The 22,198-nt window shown below is 43.6% G+C and overlaps 1 protein-coding gene across 3 annotated transcripts in view; it reads left to right on the plus strand.

Moving 5' to 3' along the window:
• BAZ1A (bromodomain adjacent to zinc finger domain 1A) overlaps window positions 1–22,198 on the plus strand; it is a 510,052-nt gene that overhangs the window by 30,507 nt on the left and 457,347 nt on the right. For all 3 annotated transcript variants that reach the window (XM_033951344.1, XM_033951343.1, XM_033951345.1), the window contains exons 3-4: window positions 5,128–5,406; window positions 19,457–19,606. In XM_033951344.1, the coding sequence (XP_033807235.1) occupies window positions 5,128–5,406; window positions 19,457–19,606 (429 nt within the window). The remainder of the gene's footprint in view (window positions 1–5,127; window positions 5,407–19,456; window positions 19,607–22,198) is intronic.

Here is a 22,198-nt window from a genome sequence, read left to right on the forward strand (position 1 = left end):
TCGAGGTATGGAACCCTACATTGCAAGGGTTTTGAGAATTCACAACTATCTCACCAGTCCCTTCTTGTGGAATCTTCATTGAAGAGGACCCATCCTTCCAGGGTCTATGCCACCATTCCTCCTGGAAGAGAGGATAGGACCATGGCCAAGTTTGGTTGTCACCCTTTTCAAAATTCCATGATGGCCTCCAGGATCTCAATTATAATTTTATTTTCACTACTTATTTCAAATATTTAATTGACATACTCCTTGGTTTCTCTAAAGACCTTGCTCAACATAGACATTTGGAGTTTCAGCAAGTTATTGCAACGTTGGCACAACTCAGATTGCATCTTCTCTAGTCATCTTATGATGCCTTTGAATTGTCCTCCAGGGTCACGGCATTCTTGGTAGTGATGTGCCGCTTGCCCTGGCTTCGCACCATCGATATGGATCCCAATATTCAGGATCGTCTGGCAAATATTCCTTGTGAGGGCAATGACCTCTTTGATTATTCCATAGAGGTTGCCACCAAGAAGTTGCTTCTATTGTCAGACCAAAGCCTAAACCAGCTTCTGCAAAGCCTTCTCAACCTCTCCCATCTTTCCAGAGGTGTTATACTCCAAGGGCAGCTCCTTACACTCGAGCACCTCCAAAGAAACAACAGCAGCAGAAGCAACAAAAACATCAACCTTCTGCTGCACCAAAGGCTGCGCAGTCTTTTTTTTTTTTTGTGTAAATATGTTTATTGAACAAGAAAGGAAAAGCATCATACAGCGAATCCAAACATTTTCACCATACTATCACAGTTCCCAATCCCCTCCCATCCCCCCTCCCACCCCACCCAGGCGGCAGCAACTAAAACCTATGTGAGAGATAAACAAGAAACATCTCAAGCATCCCAGAGTTGTCTACGAACATAGGGAGTAAAGGTCAAACTAAAAGAATACCAACATTGACGAAAAAGTCTGCCTGACTTGGCTGACATGTCCACGATGTCTCTGCGCTCCAGCAACATTTGCTGTAGCATTAATGCTCTCCACTGTTGAATGGTCGGGGGTTGAGAAGAAAGCCACTGCAACAGAACACACTTCCTCCCCAGCAGGATAGTCCTCTTAATAAAGGCCGAACAGCCCGGCTTGGGCGGGTGGAAACGAATCTGTAGAGTAATGAGGAAACTCGGGTGGAGTCTCCAGGAGCACCCCCATAACTGGGCCACAGCAGACACCAAATTCAACCAAAAAGCAGACACCAGTGGGCAGGTCCAAAACATATGTCCAAAAGATGCCATGGGTTGTTCGCATTTACCACAGCCGTGCTCCGCACTAATTCTCATTACATGAGCTCTCTTGGGGGGATAGTAGGCTCGCAAAAGAAATTTATAATTGCGTTCCCACTCCATGGAAGATAAGCGTGGGGCGTTCCCCACGCAAAGTCCTTTTCGAATCATGTCTGCTGTGATGGGCACCCGCAAATCCACCGTCCATTTCCTTGCCAAAGTCGGAAAATCAATATCTCCCAAGCAGTCCAGAAGCAACCCATGATACATTTTCAGGGGTATCAGGTCCTGTGCCGTCAGTCCAAGAACTTCGTGCAGTTTAGTGTAGTTATCCTCACACAGCCGGTGTCAGGTTCCGCAAATAATGCTGCAATTGTCTGTGTGCAAACCAATCAGCTGCGGAGAAGTGGAACTGTGTGGTTAGGTCTGTAAAGGAGAGAGGAAGTCCCGTGTGTTGTATGGCCTGTGAGATGTACTGAAGCCCCACTGAAGTCCATCGGTGAAACGGTCCAGAGTCCAAGCCAGGTGAAAAATCTCCATTGCCAGCAATGGGCAAGCAAGACGTCACCCTGGAATTGATCTTCAACAGTCTGCACAGGGATTTCCAAGCCCTGCGCATGGCCGGTAGAAGTGGATGGGAGCGAAGCTGTGGCAGATCCGGCAAGTGGAGAGCATGTAATAAATAGCTAAAATGGTAGGGTTTAAAGCAAAAACATTCAATCTCCGGTAGAGAAAAATATTTAGTAGCACAAAACCAATCATGGACATGTCGTAGCTGGCAAGCAAGGTTAAATCTAGAAACACTCAGGAGACCCAACCCCCCTTTCCTACGAGGTAACATCAACTTAAATAGAGAAATCCTAGCCCGCTTCCCCTGCCAGAGATCTGCGCAGTCTTTTTGACTGTCTCACACAGAGCATAACTTCAATCATTCTGCCTCTGTCCTCCCCTCTTCCCATAGGAGGTAGTCTCCATCATTTTTACCATCGATGGGAGACCATTATATCTGACCTGTGGGTGTTGTCCATAATCAGGGAAGGATACTCTCTTCATTTCACTCAGATTCCACTAGAGCTTCCTCCAAGAGAGTATCCTTCCAATCCATCCCCCATAGAGGAAGTTTCCCTGGAACAGCAGAGCAGGGGTTTTTACTCCCGTTACTTCCTAGTTCTGAAGAAGACGGGCGATCTGAGACCTATACTGGATCTCAGGGCTCTTAACAAATTTTTGGTCAAAAAAAAATTTTGCATGTTGTCCCTGGCATCTCTTTATCCCCTTCTAGATCAGAACGATTGGTTATGTTCACTAGACCTCAAGGAGGCTTACACTCATACACCCATCTATTCAGCCTCCCGTCAATACCTCAGATTTCAGGTGGGGAATCTACATTTCCAGTACAGAGTGCTACCTTTCGGCCTGGCATCATATCCCAGAATGTTCACCAAGTGCCTCGTGGTTGTAGCAGCAGCTCTAAGGAACCATGGTCTTCAGGTGTTCCCCCTACCTGGATGACTGGCTCATCAAAGATTCAACCTCTCAGAGGGTTATTGTAGAAACCCAACGGACTACATGGATAGATTGTGAGCCCACCGGGACAGACAGGGAAAATGCTTGAATATCTGATTGTAAAACCGCTTAAATAACCTTGATAGGCGGTATATAAAATCCTAATATGGAAACTTCTTACAAAGCTTGGGATTCAAAATCAACTTTCCCAAATCCCACCTTCAGCCCTCTCAGAATCTACAGTTCATTGGAGCTCTCTTGGAAACTATCCAGCTCAGAGCATTCCTTCCTCAGCAGTGTCTGGAGCTCTTCTTCAGCTGTGTCACAAAGTGTCTTCCCTTTCTTCACCCTCAGCGAGACACATGATGGTACTATTCGGTCACATGGCCTCAACTGTTCACGTGACTCCTTTTGCCAGACTTCACCTCAGAATTCCTCAGTGGACACAGGCTTGTGATACTCTCGACACATTATAGTCACTTCTTCGTTGAGACAGTCTCTCCGCTGGTGGATGCTCTCTTCCAATCTCTCCAGAAGTTTAATGTTTCAGATGCCCCTCATCAAAAGGTCCTCATAACAGATTCCTCAACCATCCGGTGGTTTCCAAATTTATGAAAGGACTTTTTAATGTCAAACTTCCTCTCAAACTGCCTCCAGTGGTTTGGGATCTCAATGTTGTTCTTGCTCAACTGATGAAGCCTCCTTTTGAACCAATGGCTTTGGCTCATCTGAAATATCTCACTTGGAAAGTGGTGTTTTTCATTGCCCTCACGTCTGTTCGAAGAGCTTTAGTTGCTGATCCACCTTTCACAGTTTTTCATCATGACAAGGTGGTCCTACGTACTCATCCTAAATTCTTACCCAAAGTGGTTTCAGAATTTCATCTCAATCAATCCATTGTACTTCCAGTGTTTTTTCCAAAGCCTCATTCTCATCCTGGAGAATCAGCTCTTCATATCCTGGACTGTAAACGTGCTTTGGCCTTCTACCTGGATCGCACCAAACCACACAGATCTACTCCTCAACTTTTTTGTCTCCTTCGATCCAAACAAGTTGGGACATCCGATTTCCAAGTGTACTATCTCCAACTGGATGTCTGCTTGTATCTCTTTCTGCTATGCCCAGGCTGGACTGCATCTATAGAATCGAGTCACAGCTCACAAAGTCAGAGCCATGGCGGCTTCAGTAGCTTTCCTCAGATCCACTCCTATTGAGGAAATTTGCAAGCTGCCACCTGGTCCTCGGTTCATACTTTCACTTCTCATTATTGTCTGGATGTTTTCTCCAGATGGGAGGGCCATTTTGTCCAGAGAGTATTACAAATTTATTCTCCTAAGTTGCCAACACTCCCACCATCCCTTTCTGGTTAGCTTGGAGGTCACCTATATGTGAGAATAGGCTGCCTGCTTGTCCTGGGATAAAGCACAGTTACTTACCGTAATAGTTGTTATCCAGGGACAGCATTAAGCCTGAACTAAAATTAAATACTAAGTTCAGGTGTAGCCTCTGAGGTTATTCTTCCATTATCAATATCTATGTTTACACCAATGATCAGTGATTGTGAAGTAAAATTAATAAGAATTTGCTAAAACCTGTTGAAGAATATTTGATACTAATACAAAAAAAAAAAAAACCCCACAAGAAAAAGATTATTTGTCCTGAAACTGTGGATATATATTGATGTTCCATCTTGTTCCAGACATTAAACCAAAATATTTTGTTCTGTTAAGGAAAATATGTACTTTGCTGTTTATACTTTGCTTATTCACAAGTGTCTGAAGGATTTCTATTATTCAGTTACAACTTTCATATAATAGTGTTTTTAAAAGTTTTAACTAAAATTATATCTAATACATATTGGTTATGGGGCCCTGCCCTCTTATATTTTGCATAATATAATTATCACCATCACATCTACATTTTCAAAAGATTTTATGGTACAGCAGTGTCTGCATAGTGTTCGTGGAAGAGGACTTATCTGGCTAAAAGAATAGGTGGGGAGGCATTGAATACCCTATTAGAGACTGAAAGGACTCAGAAAGCTTAGGAGAGTGAGGAGGAGGTTTTGCACAGATCGGGGTCCAGCTATCCATGTTTACTATACTGTTAATTCCTATATACCTTGACTCATCATGAATCTAGGAAAGAGACAGACATGTTGACTGCACATGCTCCAAAAGGGGTCCTCCTGTTGGCTGGTGGTAAGAACATAGCCCATGTGCTAGTAATTACTGACTTGATGGGCCCTTATTTAAATATATTTGATAAATGTTATAAATAGTAATTCTTTTTTCTTTCTTGAATTTTAACATTCTTACTTGCTTGTTAAGATATTTCACACTTATTCCCTTTTTATATTGCAGTGAGTTTTTTGAGCGCACTATTCTATGTAACAGTCTTGTGTGGAGTTGTGCTGTCACTGGCAAATCTGGACTTACTTATGAAGAAGCAATTGAATCAGAAAAAAAAGCTAAACATAGTCTGCAGAACTTTCCGGAACCACTGATAGTACCACTACTCTACCTGACTACTCTTACTCATCGTGCACGTCTTCATGAAATGTGTGATGACATCTTTGCTTATGTTAAGGATCGTTTTTTTGTTGGGGAAACAGTGGAAGTTGTGAGGAACAATGGTGCAAGGTAAAGTGCTTTTCAGATTTAATAGTTGAATTTGGCATGATGCTGTTTGATCTCATGTATTTACCTATACAGGCAGTCCCTGTGTTAAGAACGAGTTAAGTTTTTAAAGCTGCTTTTAAATCAGATTTGTATGTAACTCAGAACATGTGAGAATCTGTGTTTCCTTAGCAACAGCAGCAGATGAATCCAGATACTAGTGGAATAGCCCACATCTACCAGCAGGTGGAGATAAAGAACTGATTAACAGGTGGTCATGTTGGATGGAACGTCTCCTTTTTCAGTATGCTCTATCTCCCAGCAGGCGGATGGTCGCTATCCAGCTAGCTCCTGGTTTCTGGCTGTCCAGGGTCATCTGTTCTCCTGTTGAGGGTCCTCTTCAGTGAAACAGGTGTTCAGCTGAATGGTGCTGACTTTAGGGGTTACACCTGGGCCCCCTCCAGGTCTCTGCCTCAACCGCCCCTCGGTGGCAGTGAGGGGTATTCACTCCCTGTATTTCTTCTGTCCCTCAAAAAAACCCAAAACAACCCCTGGGAGGCTAAATTTAATGTATCAATGTCTTACTATAGAGTAGACAAACTACAACTATTGCTTGACTAAAACTTCTTCAATTCTGGTAAGAAGTTTTGACTTTGCTTATATTAATTTGGTCTTTTTCTATTGCCGAAGTAATTTCTTGTCAGTAAGGGGAAAGAAGTGTTGTGTGTGAGGTGATTTTACTATGGTGGTGGTGGTGAAACGGTGTTCGTGCTATGGGAAGCGGCAAACACTGTCAGGTTTGTGTTCTGCGGGGTGCGCTGACGCTTTAGGGGAAGAGGCAAACATGGCACCGGTTGACACAGAACTTTCCCGCACGAAAGATGTGTGGCCACTCTCTTCTTCTCGCAGCAAGACTCGGTGATGCAGGGAACTCCGGTTGACAGTTGCAGGGGTTTTCTTTGCTGGCAGCGGTTTCTTTTCAGACAGAAGTGTTAGCTGTTGCGGCAGGGCAAGAGTTATCTCAAACGGCAAACAATTTGTCAGCTGTGATTTCAGGGACGCAGCAGCTGCCATTTTCCCCCGAATTTGTGCTTCTTTTGCATAAAGCCTTTTTACTGCAGAGCGCTCAGCCTGCACTTCAGGGAGAAGTTAGTTTGGCTCCTTTTCCTCAAGTCCCTGTTGGTCAGCCTCAGCTGGATTTGCAAGCAGCTAAGCGTCGCAGAGTGGTGCCTATAGATGAAGGGGACCCTCCTTTGGAATCCAGCTTATCCATTGCTCTTCCTGAGTCTCTGGAGGAGGAGCAAGTGACAGATTTAGAGTTTGAGGATGCACTTGGTAGGGAGGTGGATGATCCCAAAGCACTCCACCTTTTCTATAAGGAAGAATTATCATCTTTTATTTCTAATTCATTGCAAGGTTTAAATATCTCTCAAGTGGATCCGCAGGTAACAGGGTCGACTAACCCTCTTATGGCGGGCACGAGGAAACCACCTAAGACATTTCCGGTCCACAAAGCCTTGCAGGAACTTATTTCTGCTCAATGGGACACACCAGAGGCAAGTTTCTGAATGGCAAAGGTCATGCGGCAATTGTACCCAGTGGCACATAAGGAGCTGGAGAAGTTTAAGCTCCCGAGGGTGGATGCTTTGGTGGTTGCGGTTTCCAAAAAGACTATATTGCCGGTTGAGGAAAGTGTTGCGCTGAATGACACCCAGGATAGGAAAATTGAATCTTCACTGAAGCTTTCCTTTGATATAGTGGCATATACATTGCAAGCAGTCATGTGCAGTTCCTATGCGGGATGGACTTGTCTGCAATGGGCGCAATGAATGGCGGATACGCGACGCCTGTTCCATCGGACTTTGTGGAGATGGAAACAGGTTTAGCTTATTTGGCGGATGCCTTATATGACATTATTTGCGCTTCTACAAAACAAATGTATCTTTTTGTAATTTCTCGCAGATCTTTGTGGCTCTGTAATTTGGCTGCGGATGCGGCCTCCAAACTTAGGCTCTTGCGGCTCTCTTTTAATGATCAATGGAGATTGCTCTGAGGAAAGGGATGTTACCAGTGGTGTACCTCAAGGTTCTGTTCTTGGGCCTGTTCTTTTTAACATTTTTATAAATGATATTGCTGAAGGGTTGTCAGGTACAATTTGCCTCTTTGCGGATGATACCAAAATCTTCAATGGAGTAGACACGCTGGATGGTGTGAATAACATGAAGACTGACCTGGTGAAGCTTTAAGAAGGGTCTGAAATTTGGCAGCTAAAATTTAATGCTAAGAAATGCAAGGTCATGCATTTAGGCTGCAAAACCCAGAGGGAACTGTACAGTTTAGGGGGTGAATAGCTTAATGTGCATGACGGAAGAATGAGACTTGGATGTGATTGTATATGATGAACTTAAGGTGGCCAAACAGGTTGAAAAGGTGACGGCAAAAGCTAGAAGAATGCTAGGTTGCATAGGGAGAGGTATGGCCAGTAGGAAAAAGAATATATTGATGCCTCTGTATAAGACTCTGGTGACACCTCATTTAGAATATTGTGTACCATTCTGGAGGCTGCATCTTCAAAAAGATATAAAAAGGATGGTATTGGTCCATAGGAAAGCTACTAAAATGGTGTGTGGTCTTTGTGATAAGGCATATGGGGACAGACTTAAAGATCTCAATCTGTATACTTTGGAGGAAAGGCGGGAGAGGGGAGATATGATAGTCGTTTAAATACCTATGTAATATAAATATGCATGAGTAATATAAATATGCATAAACTCTGCAGTGAGAGGGCATAGGATGAAGTTAAGAGGTGATAGGCTCCACAGTAATCTGAGGAAATACTTTTTTACGGAAAGGGTGGTATATGCGTGGAACAGTCTCCTGGAAGAGGTAGTGGAAACAGAAACTGTGTCTGAATTCAAGAGGGCCTGGGATAGGCACATGGGATCTCATAGAGAGAGAAAGAGATAATGGTTACTGTGGATGGACAGACTAGATGGTCCATTTGGCCTTTATCTGCTGTCATGTTTCTATGTTTCTGTTTGTTGTTTGGTGAGGATTTGGACAAGTTGTTGAAAGATTTTGGTGATTCCAAAACGCAGATGATAACGTAAGATAAGCCTAAGATACCTTTGATGCCTTTGGCTGCCAGGCCTCGCTTCAGGGATGTTAAGAGATATAGACCTGGGAAGCGGTATTTTCTGCCCTCTTATGGTTCCTCCTTTAATTCTAGGCTTAGGTATCGGCAGAAGAATTCCTTTCATCCTACAAAACCCCCTTCCCAGCCCTACCCCAGCCTTACGTAATTCATAATGACGGGACTTCAGCTCTCTCCGTTGTACCCCTAGGGGGTCGGCTGTCTTTCTTTTTGGCAGAGTGGGCCAAGATTATGTCCGATCAATGGGTATTGGACATTATTCGAGAAGGTTACAAATTAGAATTTTCATATTCCTTCACAGATTCTTTCTTGGTGTCCCAATGTGCAGGGGCAGCAAAGAGAGAATAAACTCGAGGCAGTGATTCCAGTTCCTCTGAACAAAAGGGCCAGGGAAGATATTCCATTTATTTTATAGTGCCCAAGAAGGGAGGATCGGTCAGACCGGTGTTGGATCTCAAATGTGTCATTTTCTCAACATCAGACATTTCCGCATGGAAATTGTGAGGTCGGTTATTGCAGCGGTTCAACCGGAAGAGTTCCTTACAGTGCTAAATCTCAAAGAAGCCTACTTACATATTCCTATTTGGCCACCACATCAGTGGTATCTTCACTTTGTTATCCTCAGGCAGCACTTTCAGTTTCGGGTGTTGCCATTTGGCCTAGCCACGGCTCCATGGACATTTTCAAAAGTGATGGTAGTAGTGGCGGTGTTTCTTCACAAAGAGGGTATTCGGGTTCATCCTTACTTAGACGACTGGTTAATTCGGGCGTCTTCCAGATAGGAGAGTCTGGCAATGACCCAAAGAGTGATCTCCCTTCTTCAATCTTTGAGATGGGTAGTCAACTTTCCAAGCAACTCTCTGATCCCCTCGCAATCATTGGAACATCTGGGAGTGTTGTTAGACACCAAGGTGGGGAAGGTGTTTCTACCAAGAGACCAGGGAGAGAAGTTGCAGTCTCAAGTTCGCCTACTTCTCCAGTCACCCAGTCCGAGAGTATGGGATTATGTGCAAGTTCTAGGATCTTGGCAGCTCTGGAATTGGTGCCTTGGGCTCGCTTTCACATGAGGCTGCTGCATCAGTCACATTTCTCTCAGTCGTCTCCAGTGGACTTCGTAAACATCACTCAGCATGAATTGGTGCCTCAGCGAGATCAATCTGTTCAAAGGAATGGCACTAGCACCGCTGGACTGGATCATAATTACTATGGATGCCAGTCGGTTGGAATGGGGGGCTCAGTGCCTTCAGTCCTCAGTGCAGGGAGTGTGGTCTCCTGAAGAGGCTCAGTGGTCCATTAATCTTCTGGAGTTGCGGGCGATCTGGCTGGCACTTCTGGCGTTTCAGGCCTTTATTCAGAATAAGCCGACCAGGGTCTTTTCGGACAGTGTCACAGTGGTAGCATATATCAACAGACAGGGAGGTACACGAAGTCCTCAATTAGCGAGCGAGGCAATGGTTCGGCTTCAGTGGGCGGAAGCTCATCTTCCTCTTCTCTCGGCGGCTCACATTGCGGGACAAGCAAATGTTCAGACAGACTTTCTCAGCAGAAATCTTCTAGATCCCGGAGAATGGGAACTGTCCACTCAGGCGTTCCAGCTGGTGGTGCAGAAGTGGAGTCTCCCAGAAATAGACCTCATGGCCTTGTCTCGAAATACAAAGCTTCATCAGTTGATCAGCAGAATTAGAGAGCGGGAGTCAGAGGGGGTAGACATGTTGGCTCTTTCTTGGCCTCAAGGTTGTCTACTATATGTGTTTCCCCCTTGGCCGATGATAGGTTGTGTGCTGCATCGTGTAGCTCGCTTTCAGGGCTTTGTGATACTGGTAGCTCTGGATTTGGCTGCAATGGCCATGGTTTGCAGATCTGATGGGCCTTTCGACGGGCGATCCATTGTGGTTTCCAGTGACACAGGATTTGCTTCCCCAGGGTCCGATCAACATGAAAATCTGTCCCACTTTGGTCTTATGGTCTGACTCTTGAAAGGTCGAGGCTGAGACATAAGGGATATTCGGAACAGGTTATTTTGACTCTTCTCCAGGCGAAAAAGAGATCTATGTCTGCATCATATGCTAAAGTCTGGAGGGTTTTCGATTCTTGATGGTGGTGCTCAGGGTATTTCACCCTTCCAGGCTTCTCTGTCTATCATTCTTTCTTTCCTACAGGATAGCGTTGCCAAGGGGTTGGCGTATAATTCTCTTAAAGTTCAAGTGGCAGCCATTGCTTGTTACAGGGGCCGTGTGTCTCGCTCTTCTATTGCTTCTCAGCCTGATGTTGTTCGATTCCTGAAAAGTGTCCAGCATATTCGTCCACCTGTTAAGAAGCCATGGCCGGAGTGGAGTCTTAAGGTAGTTCTTGAGGGGTTACAGACAGCCCCATTTGAGCCTTTGTCTAAAGCAACTCTAAAGGATGTAACATTGAAAGCTGTGTTTCTGGTGGCAATGGCTTCAGCCCAGTGGGTTTCTGAGTTGCAGCCATTGTTCTACAGGGATCCTTTTTGCGGTTTACGGATTCTGGAGTGTCATTTAGGACCGTACCATTGTTTCTTCCTAAGGTGTTTCATATCAACCAGTCTCTCTTCTTTCCTTCCTGGTTTCCGGGAAGAAGACTGGGGGGAGTGCTTCTCTTCTTTCCGTTTCCTCGATGATGCTTCAACACTATTTACAGGTTACTAACAACTTTTGACGTTCAGATCACCTCTTTGTATTATTCGCAGGACGTAACAAAAGTATGGCAGCATCCAAAGCTTCCATCGCTCAATGGGTCAAGAAGGTCATTGCTTCCGCTTACTTGATGATAGGGAAGTGGTTGCCGGAAGAATTTCATGCCCATTTAACCAGAGCGATGGCTACTTCCTGGGCTGAGTCCAGAGGTTTTTCCTTGGAGGAGATTTGTTGTGCGGCTACTTGGTCTTCTAAGAATACCTTTTCTAAGCATTACCGGTTGGATGTGGAAGCATGTGCGGAGGCTGCTTTTGGTGCTTCGGTCATTGCGGAGGTGGCGTTCGCTTCCCATCCAGATTGAGGATTGCTTTGCTATATCTCACTAGTCTCTGGATTCATCTGCTGCTGTTGCTAAGGAAGGAAAAATTATGTTCTTTACCTGTTAATTTTCTTTCCTTTAGACACAGAAAATGAATCCAGAGCCCCACCCTTCCTGCATATTGACTGGCAGTTTATCTTTCGCAAGTTTCAGAAGTTTTGTTATATTTGGTATTTGAATTCAGTATTATTAACTTTGAATTTTGTTATGGGAAAAGTTTTTTGCATTCTGAGAATTTCCTGGTTCCAGATGCTTGGGCAAGGAACAATACTGAAGCTGCTGGAGACATTCCATCCAAGATGACTACCTGTTATGTTTAAATGATTTTTATTATTCCAGCAGCAAGAAGCAAATACAAACAGTAGTACCATTCAGGAAATAACATTTTCAACAATATAATCAGTTCCCCTCCCCTCCCCAAGAGTCCATGGCCAGTCCAACAGCTGAGAGTGGGAATAAAATCTTAAAGATTCAAAAGTCTACTGCGAGCACGCGGTGTGAGGTCCTGCCAGAAGTGCTCCCACACCTGACAAAATTTGCGACCCAGGCCAAGAGTCAAGTCTCCCATCATGCGTCTCTCCAGTGTTGCGTGCACTATCATTAGGGATCTCCAATGTGCATATGACGGGGGATCACGGGAGAGTCAGTTGGTGAGGATGGCTTTTTTTCCCATCAAAAGGGCTCTGGAGATAAATGCTGACATTTCCCTGGGTTTGGGCGAGGCTATATTATAAAATCCAAATAACGCCCTCGGTTGCGGAAGCCATCGCCTTCCTCAAAGCGATGTAGTATATAGGCCAAGATGTCTCCAAAACTGCTGGATTGCCGGGCAGGTCTAAAACATGTGACTCAAAGATGCGTGAGCCTGATTGCATTTCGGGCAAGAATGCGATGCAGTAATCCCCATCTGGGCTGCATGTTCTGGTGGAATGTAAAGTCTAAGAACAATTTTCAATTGCATTTCCCAGTGAGTAATATTGGGTGACACCTTCTGAATGTTCTTCAGGACCCGTTGTAACTGTTGAGCAGTCAACTGGCAATGCAAGTCCTCAGCCCACGCTGTCGCTAATATATCCAGATTCGTACTTGGTTAGCAATCCCGGATGATGACCACCTGTTAAATCAGTTCTCTATCTCCACCTGCTAGTAAATGTGTGCTATCCCACTAGTCTCTGAATTCATCTGCTGCGTCTAAAGGAAAGAAAATTAAAAGGTAAGAATATAATTTTTCCACATATATACATTATACAGAAGGAAGAAAAGTTGGATTTACAGGGGAGGGAGAATACAAATCTCACTGGACTATCATAGAGTTGTGGAAAACTTTTTTCCCCCCTCGTAGTATCCTTCCCACCTTCTTTACCTCATTGAGGCATAGGTAGGACCACAGGTTCCACACTCATATCTCATCCATTCCTGCTTTGCTAAAGGAGAGATTCAAAATGAAGTGCCATTCCCAGTAAGGAGGACAGCATAATCAGAGTATGTGAAATCTCACTGTGTGATCCTACAGTAGACTGAATAGTAAAGGTTTTTCAGTCTAACTTGCCTGTTATCCTAGGACAAGCAGGCAACATATTCTCACATGTGGGTGACGTCATCCAGGAAGCCCGGTACAGACAGTATTAAAGTGTACTGTCAGTTTAAGGCTTTCGCGAAGCTTTGAGACTGCCTGTATTGCGCATGCACAAGTGACTTCCTGCTTGACGTTGGCTCGAAGTTCCTCGGTTCTTCGTTTTCCACAGAGCAAAGATGTAGCGTCTGGACTCTGTCCATATGAGCTGCCTTCCTGTCTCACTAATTTCATTGTTCTTGTACAATCGCACTTTATTCCGGGACCAATGGGTTATTTCCATCCATCTGCCAGGATCTTTAGGAAGCCTCAAAACTTCAGAGGCTTTTCCCTTCTCCCCTCATACCTCATCACGGAACATGCGATTCTGCTCACCAATCTTTCTTCCTACAAGCCAGACTGTAGAAGCTTATCTTTTTTGCTCTATTTTTTGTTTGCGGTTTTCGCCCTCGTACTGTGGAGGTTCCCTGCGGGGAGGTTCCTTCCAGGAGATCGGAAACCTTTGGAGATCATCTGAAGAGGGCTTTAAACTAGAAGTGATGGGGCAGGGTGATCAAAGCTCCCGAGTGAGTATAAGCCCTTAGGTAAGTAAATCACTGAATACCTCTACAGGGATGGGAAAAGGGGGCAATGTCTGGAAAATAGGATATATTAATGCTCAAAATATGGGAAACAAGATTCTGGATCTAGAAGCTGTGACAGAAGAGGAGTTAGTATAGTGGTGATCACAGAGACATGGTTCACAGAGAACCATGACCAGGCTATAATCTGTTCTGGACAGACAGAGTAGGAAGAAAAGGAGGGGGAGTATGTGATCTCTCATGCCTCATCTCTTTTTCATGCTCTCCTGTATTTTGATGATCTTACATTGTACCTATATTCGCTGATTGGCCAGCTCTTCTTTGTTGTAAACCGCCTCAAACTACCACGGCTTTGGCGGTATATAAGAATAAAATTATTATTATTATATGTTAAAGATCATATTAAAGCCACACAATTGTGAGATCTGCAGAGCAAGGAAGAGGCACTGTGGTTCAATTTGGAAAGAAGGAATGGTGAATATATTTACATTGGTTTGATATACAGGCCTCCTTCACAGATGGAAGAAGTAGATAGAGATTTAATAGTAGACATTCAGAATATTCTAAAAAAGGGGAAGTCTTGCTAATAGGTGATTTTAACATTCTGGATGTTGATTGGGGTATCCCTATTGCGGTGTCTTCTAGAAGTAGGGAGAATCTGGATTCTCTACATGGAGAACTGTACAAGCAGTTGGTAATGGAACCCACTTGGGATGGGGTCATACTGGACTTAGTGTTTACAGACGGGGAAAGTGTTTCTGATGTTACAGTGGGTGATTATCTGGCATCCAGTGATCACTGCATGGTACGGTTTAATATTAAAATGGGTATAGAGAGGGCTCATTGAAAAGCAAAGGTTCTAGACTTTAAAAAAAACTAACTTTGTTCGGATGGGGGTTTATGTCAAGGAATTATTGTCTGGATGGGAACGTTTGGAAGGAGTGGAAATGGTAGTAGGCAAAACTGAAAGGAGCTATTGTAATGGCAACAAACCTTTTTGTGAGGCAAGTAAGGAAAAAGGAAAAGACCACTTTGGTTCTCAAAAGTAGTAACTAAGAAGGTAAGGAATAAGAGGTTAGCTTTCATAAACTACAAAAGATCGCAGAAAGAGAAAGACAGGCAAAAATATCTGGAAAAGTTGAGAGAGGCTGGTCGTATAGTCAGGAAAGCAAAGATACAAATGGAAGAAAAAATAACTGACACGGTTAAACGGGGAGACAAGGCATTTTTTAGATATTAGTTCCAAATTTCCAAGTTTATTGTGAAATTTGATTAATCGCCTATTCCAAATTCTAGGCGATGCACATTAAATAAAATACAAAATTATGGGAAACATATCTCACAAACATGGACTTACACAAATAATCATATTAAATCAACAAATACAAACAATCCTAGACAAAGTCTAAGTCTATTAGACATAATAAAACAACTTATACAGACAATATCAGAACAAAAGGGAGAATTATTAATAAAATTACAATCGGTATTTAAAGGAAAAACATTTAAGGTAAAAAACAAGAGGAAGGGAAACAAATGTAGATTATAATGAATATAAGGATAAAAAGAGTCATTAGCATTTCGTTTACTCATTAAATGCATCTTTAAAAAGAAAACTCTTAAGTTTGCTCTTAAATTTTTCCAAATTCTTTTCCTCTCTTATATATACCGTATTTTCACCCATATACCGCGCACCCGTGTAAAACGCGCACACGGGTATAGCGCGCGGGGAACACAAATCCATGTAAAGAAATTATTACATACCGTGCACACGGGTATACTGCGCATGCCGCCCCGACTCTCCTTTCACCCGCCCCAACTTTCCGTTTGCTGCCCCGACTCTCCTCTCGCTGCCCCGACTCTCCTTTCACCCGCCCCGACTTTCCGTTCGCTGCCCCGACGTTTGCTGCTTGTCCCCCCTTGAAGTCCTGTCCCTCCTTGAAGTCTTGTCCCCCCTTGAAGTCCTGTCCTTCCTTGAAGTCTTATCCCCCCTTGAAGTCCTGTCCCTCCTTGAAGTCTTGTCCCCCCTTGAAGTCCTGTCCCCATCCTGAAAGCCTGATGCCCCCCATGGACGCCCGATTCATCACCCGGAAGGACCGCTCGCACCCCCACCCGGAAGGACCGCTCGCACCCCCACCCCGAAGGACCGCTCGCACCCCCACCCAAAGGACCGCTCGCACCCCCACAGCCTCCCCCCCTCCCGCATGGAGAAGCTGTCTACCTTGTTTCCGGATGCCAGTGAGCCCAGCTTGCTTCCTCTGCCGGCGGTCCTGCCCCTTCTCTGAGCCCTGCGCTACGCTACTTCCTCTTCCGGCGGTCCCGCCCTTTCTCTGATGTCAGATGTCTGATGTGGGGAGTTCCCATCATAGTCTCGAGAGACTACGGGAACTCACAGCAGCCATTTCCTAATGGCGATCTGCACGGGGCAAGAGCGTAGGAAGATTGCTCCTGCCCCGAAAGCCCGCTAGACCACCAGGTAAGGCCAGGATGCCGGGGGGAAGGCAGGAGGGAGGCGGGGGTGGGTCAGAGCCGGACCAGAAGATATTTGCGGTATTTCACCATTCGCGGTCCGGCTCTGTCCCTATCCCCCGCGAATCCGGAGGGAGAAGTGTATGTTGCTCTTTGAATCATTGTGAATGTTTTATGCTGTAAACCATTTAGTTATAGGCGGTTAAGCAATTTTAGATATAAATAAATAAGTGCGCCAGCCAGAGCTAAAAACCTCTTGTGTGATTTTGTAAAAAGGGAGGGGGTATATTAGTCCCTAGTTTCTGCTTTCCTCTATCTTTTCTTAAATCTCCTTCCCATCTGTGTTCTCTTCTTCCTCTCCATGTCCAGCATGTCTCCATCTTCCTTCCTTTCTCCCTACACTGTGATCCTTCAAACTTAAATTATCAGCAACAAATTATACAGATTGCCTTGGGTTGTCTTTGGAGCCTTTCTCTGCCATGTCATATTGCCTTTGATACAGCTTTTTTTGCAGAGGCCTTAGAGCTGGTCAGATGTAGCTTGTATGAGTCTCTGACACAGCTAATAATGTAAATTTGAAGGACCGCAGGGGAGGAAGGGAGGGCGGAATGAAGGAGGACAGAGACATGCTAGACTAGGGGAGGGGATGAAGGAAAGGGAGAGAGAGCTATCAAATTGTAGAGGAGTGAGAAACGCCTTTTCTGAGTCTTTCCTTTCCTGGAATCTCAACATAGTGTTAGAGTGTATCAGGAGGACCCCTTATGAACCCTTGGAGGAAGCTTATCTCATGGATTTTACAATTGAAGCAGTATTTTTAGTTGCAATTACCTCAGCTAGAAGAGTTTCAGAATTGCAAGCTTTGTCTTGCACAGAACTATTCCTAAGGATCATGGAAGCGAGAGTAATCTTGCGTACAGTATCTTCCTTTTTGCCTAAGGTTGTTTCAGTATTTCACATTAACCAGGAAGTCAGACTTCCAGTCTTTCAACCTACAGGTGCCTACAGGATTATTGAGCGCCACTAATATTCAAGCTGTTGCTTTTATTTGATGTGTTTTACTGTTCAATGGCAATGTTCTTTCATTTATAAATTACAATTTCATTATTGGTTCTTACATCGTTATATGAGCAGATCAGAATCTTGGTTTCGTGGATTTCCCCGTGCCGCTCCCTCTCCTGCCCTTTACTTTAGAGCTCTGACATGCTTTGGGACAAACTGAATGGGGCAGTAAAGACCGGGAAGAAGGAGGTATTTGTTCATCTTTCTGCATTATGCTCATGAGAATGAATCAAGTACCCTATGGTTCAGCATACTATTCCTATCTATTAGAAAAGATATTGTCAAGGTAAGACCCTAATCTTTTTTTATGCTACATGAGTGTTGGGAATTATCATTTGTTGAGTTTGTTATAGAACTCACAGAAGCACTAACCTATGAACCTCGGAAGTCAAATACATTTCTGAGTAGTTTCTGTGACTGTCTAAAAAAAAAAAATAAAAAATTCACAGCTTTGTCTATTGATTTTTTGTCCCCCTTTCATCATGAACCAGTTTTCTCAATCCTGCCACCCAAAGTTAGTCCTCAGAATCATTCACTGTGCTGTCTATGGCCACCAGAGAAGGAGCTGCTTCCTGTACTGCATGACTGTATGAATCTCAGTCGTGCAGTGCAGGAACTTTTGTGTTGATCTGTGGTTCTCAAATCTCATGAGGCCAGAATAATGGTCTCTGTGCCACATGTTTCAAACTTGCACAGAGCTGTATAGAGGAAGTTCTGCTTGGTGGTAGTTAAGGAGGGGCATGAAAATCCAAGGTACTAACAGAAAATTTTTAGTCACCTTGGATTTGTTGAGCCCTGCATTAGTAGATCCACTCAGAATTTGACAGCAAGTATACTTCATCCAGTTTGCTATTAGACTGTATTTCCTTTGCTTATGCCCAAGCAGGCCTGTCTCTTGAGGGTCATGTCAGGGCTTCTGACACAGCTATGGTACAACTTTATAAACCCATTTGAGGTTGGGTAGAGAATGACATAGGGACAAATTTGTCCCTATTCCCACAGGATCTTACTCCATCCCCATCCTGTCCCCATGAGTTCTGTCCCTATCCCTGCCCCATCCCTGCAAGCTCTGTCCTAATCAGTACAAGCCTTGAACAAAAGTGTTCAAGGCTTATGCAAATAAGCACAGAGCTTACAGGGATGGAACTGGAACAGAAGTCACAGGGATGGATAGAGATCCCTTGGGGATGGGAACAAATTTGTCCCTGTATCATTCTCTATTTTTAGTCTGTACATTCATATATCATTATTGTTAAGGGATTCCTGACATGGTGATAGGTTTGGCTTGTTAGTCCTCTAGAATTTCTTTGTGTATGAAAATCAAATTCCCTCCCTTCCAGCCTATTTCTTGTTTCCAGATGGTTCTCTTTCTTTCTCTCCCTCTCTCTTTCTCTCTTTCTTTTTCTCTCTCTCTCTCTTTCTTTTTCTCTCTCTCTCTTTCTTTTGTAAGGCAGTCTCATTTTTAGCAAAATTGTTTTAGTGTTTGCTTCTTGCAGTGCCTTTCATATTGGGTTTCCCCCTTATTGAAAGCAGCTTGTAGCTAGAAAGTCTCATCTGTGAGGACTTGCATCCTGCTTGTCCTTGGAGAAAGCCAAAGTTACTTAACTGCTTTGGATGTTCTCGGTGGACAGCAAGATAAAAATCCTCTTATATTCACTCTCCAAGTTTGTGTAAGCTTTGTTAGAGACTGAGAAATTGTGAATTTGGGTTGGAAAACTACTTACATGCACAATAGCTATTCTTAAGAGCTGTTAGGAGCAGTGTAAGCTGAAGAGGCTTCTCCTTTTCAGCCCTTAGAAATCATCCATTTGTGAGGATTTATATTATTTTGTAAATGATTAACTATTGTTACAAGTTAGTAATTTGGATATTTCAGTACAAAGATTCTTTTCCTTCACTTTCTTCCTGTTTGGTGTGATGATGATGTCTTTTAGATTGGCCTACCATTTATTTCTGTTCTTAAATGCATAAAGGGAATTTTGCATTCAGATTTACTGAATATTGTGTTTTGGGATAGTTGACAGGTGAAGGAAGATAAGGTATTTTATGGGAGAGTTTCTACATAAGTGGTATGCAGGAATGAAAATTATATTTTATTTGCCTGTGTTGTGTGGTGATGAAGGGTATACAAGGCAAGGACAACATTCAAGCAGAACATGCAAATTATAAATTTAAATTATATTAAATGTTGATTTATTTTAGGTTGCATTGCAAAATTCTGGAAGTCAAAGCTCCACTACAACAGAATGGAATGTCCAATGGTTACATCAATAGCAGCAATGCTGAGGAGCCAATAGTGATTAGTGACAGCGATGAGGAGCCTGAACCCCCCAAAGCATCTGCATTAAATGGGTAAAAGTTTTGCAAAATAGTTGACAGTCTTATTTGTAAATTTGCACTTTTGAAGACCAAATTCCTTGTCATCAGCAGCTTATGAATCCAGGTACTGATGGATTATGTCTGTGGAGATAGAGAGCACAACTTAACTCTGTCTTATAGAATGGTGAGGGTTCTGGTCAGCCAGTATATCTCTATCTCCAGCAAATGATGGACAGTCTCCCAGAGGCTTCATGCTGTTGTGACTGGCTCCTGTTTCTATTCTGGTTCAGTTGAGCCTAGGGGGATATTGGGGTTTTGCTGGTACTCTCTTAGGGTATATCTGGTAGTGGCAAAACCATCCCATCTCCCCCCTTCAGCTGCATCTTCTTTCCCACAGGTAAAAAAAATTCACAGTCTCTAGGCTGAGTGGTTGTTTCGGGGAGGTGGTTGAGCATCTGCCCTGATTAATCCAGCTTCTCTTTGGCAGAGATATGAGCCAACATCCCTGCTCCTTCTCTGCAATAATGTGTTATTACCTTGATATTCTCTTCATGCTCTTCTACATTTCTTCTCATCTTAGACATATTTGCAGCGTTGTCTGTGACTAAACTGAACACTAGACATTTGAATTTATGTTCACATTTTATTATAGCTTTTGCTACAACTTCCTGTAAGTATTCTGCTGTACATGCATTTCCTGAGTTATAAATTGTTTCTATAAGAAAGACATTTCCTTCTGTTATACAAGCGCACACACAACAGGATCATTGTGGACATTTCTCCACCTATCAAAACTTATCAAAAAATGTAAACATTGCTTGAATATATAGCTTCATGCTTCATAATTAAAAACTAATCGTTTCATGATTAATAACTTTTTGAACTGTGTAATATCTTAAATAGAAAACTAGATAGTTTTTTTTTCCTTAGAAAAGCACTTTATTAAAAAAATCAGATTTAAATGTAAAAAAAAAAACACCTGACACTTTTGATTAAAAAAGAAAAAGATTGATTTTATGATATTTTTATGTGTGTGCAACAAAGTGCAAGCAGATATAAACGCCTTTCCTCTGTGCTGTAATTTCTGCAGAGAAATCTTGCTTATATATTTTAGTGAATCTTTGCACATTGTGCACAATATTTCCATTTCATTGACATAATTCAAAAGTGTGATTATCCCAGGACAAGCAGGCAGCATATTCACAACCGAGGAAATCTGAGTGGTCGGAATGGCTTTTAACATGTCCTCGAACATAGGCACCGAGACAAAGGGATCAGGTATCGAAGGTGCAGCAGTGCGCTCCAAGGAGGGCGAACTCGAGGATGAGTATTCCCGATGCTTGGAGGCATGCTTAGCTGGAGGTCTCGAAGAGGCTGGCAGGACTGCGGATACAGCGTGGGATGCCTGAGACTCTGGAGGCTTCTTAGGAATGGTACCTGAAGGAGAGACAGGAGACTTTAGAGGAGCTGCCAGCGAGGCCTTCGAGACCGAAGAGGTGGAGGCCTTAGTGGAGGCAGAAGCTGGCGTCGAGGACTTAGATGTCGAGGCCATCGCCGAGGCCGAGACATTCTCAGGCGGTTGGTCCATAGTGCCAAAAAGTTGGAGAAACTTGGCACAGCATCGACCTTGAAAGGCCCGAGGTTGCAGCGCAAGCAAGCATCGGGGCAATGTTCAGGACCCAAACAAACAATACACCGACTATGGGGATCAATGATTGAAATGATCTTGTTGCACTGGCTATACTTTTTGAACCCGGTAAGAGGCCGGGACATAGAAAAAACAAAGTCCGACGTACCGAACGAGGTGAGCGGCCAGGCCTAGGCCAAAAGGCCGCTGACTGGAAAGAAAAAACAAAAAAACGAATAAACTGGTTTGTTTTTTAAGAACGAATGGAAACGCGAGCACAGCGACTTAATAAAATAATAAAAAGCCGCGGTGAGAGAAGGCAACGAAGGCTGCAGAGCTGAAAAGAAGAGGACTCACAGGAGACGCGCGCCCTAACTCGGGCAGGAAGGCACTCGCGCATGCGTAGTGCAGCACTCGGAAGCTCTTACAAAGATCTTCAAGCAAGTCTGCTTTCGAGGCTGTCCGCTGCGGGGCTCCGTCGGTGACGTCACCCACTGTTGAGAATATCTGCCTGCTGTCCCTGGATAACAACTGTTACGGTAAGTAACTGTGCTATATCAACACTCTTGGGAAAGTCTATGAAGATCCATGGGTCCCTGATCTGTGTTCCTCTTCTGTGTTGTAGTCCTTTATGTAGCTTGTTGGAACTGCCAATTTCAATAAAATATAATGAAGTGCTTTTTGACACATTTCAAGGTGGTGTGAAATACAGTTCTACTTCTGTTCCATTAATTCTTATGTCATCTCATACATCATCAGGCTTCCAAATTTTGAGCCTAATGTATGTAGAAAGCTGCAGACACAGTCTTAGAACTTTTAGATGTTGTATCCTGGGTTCTGTCTTCTAGTAGTCTCATTATTGGATTTGACTTAGTCAACACAAAATGACCCATTGACTCCTATTAGCTATGATGCCAAAATATAGCAAACATTTTTTTACCCCTTTTAATGCATTTTCTCTGTATTTTGCTTTCTTAATTAAGTTATTCTGATTCCTT

The sequence above is a fragment of the Geotrypetes seraphini genome, chromosome 7 (genome assembly GCF_902459505.1).
Source record: "Geotrypetes seraphini chromosome 7, aGeoSer1.1, whole genome shotgun sequence".
In the NCBI taxonomy this organism is placed as follows: Eukaryota; Metazoa; Chordata; class Amphibia; order Gymnophiona; family Dermophiidae; genus Geotrypetes; species Geotrypetes seraphini.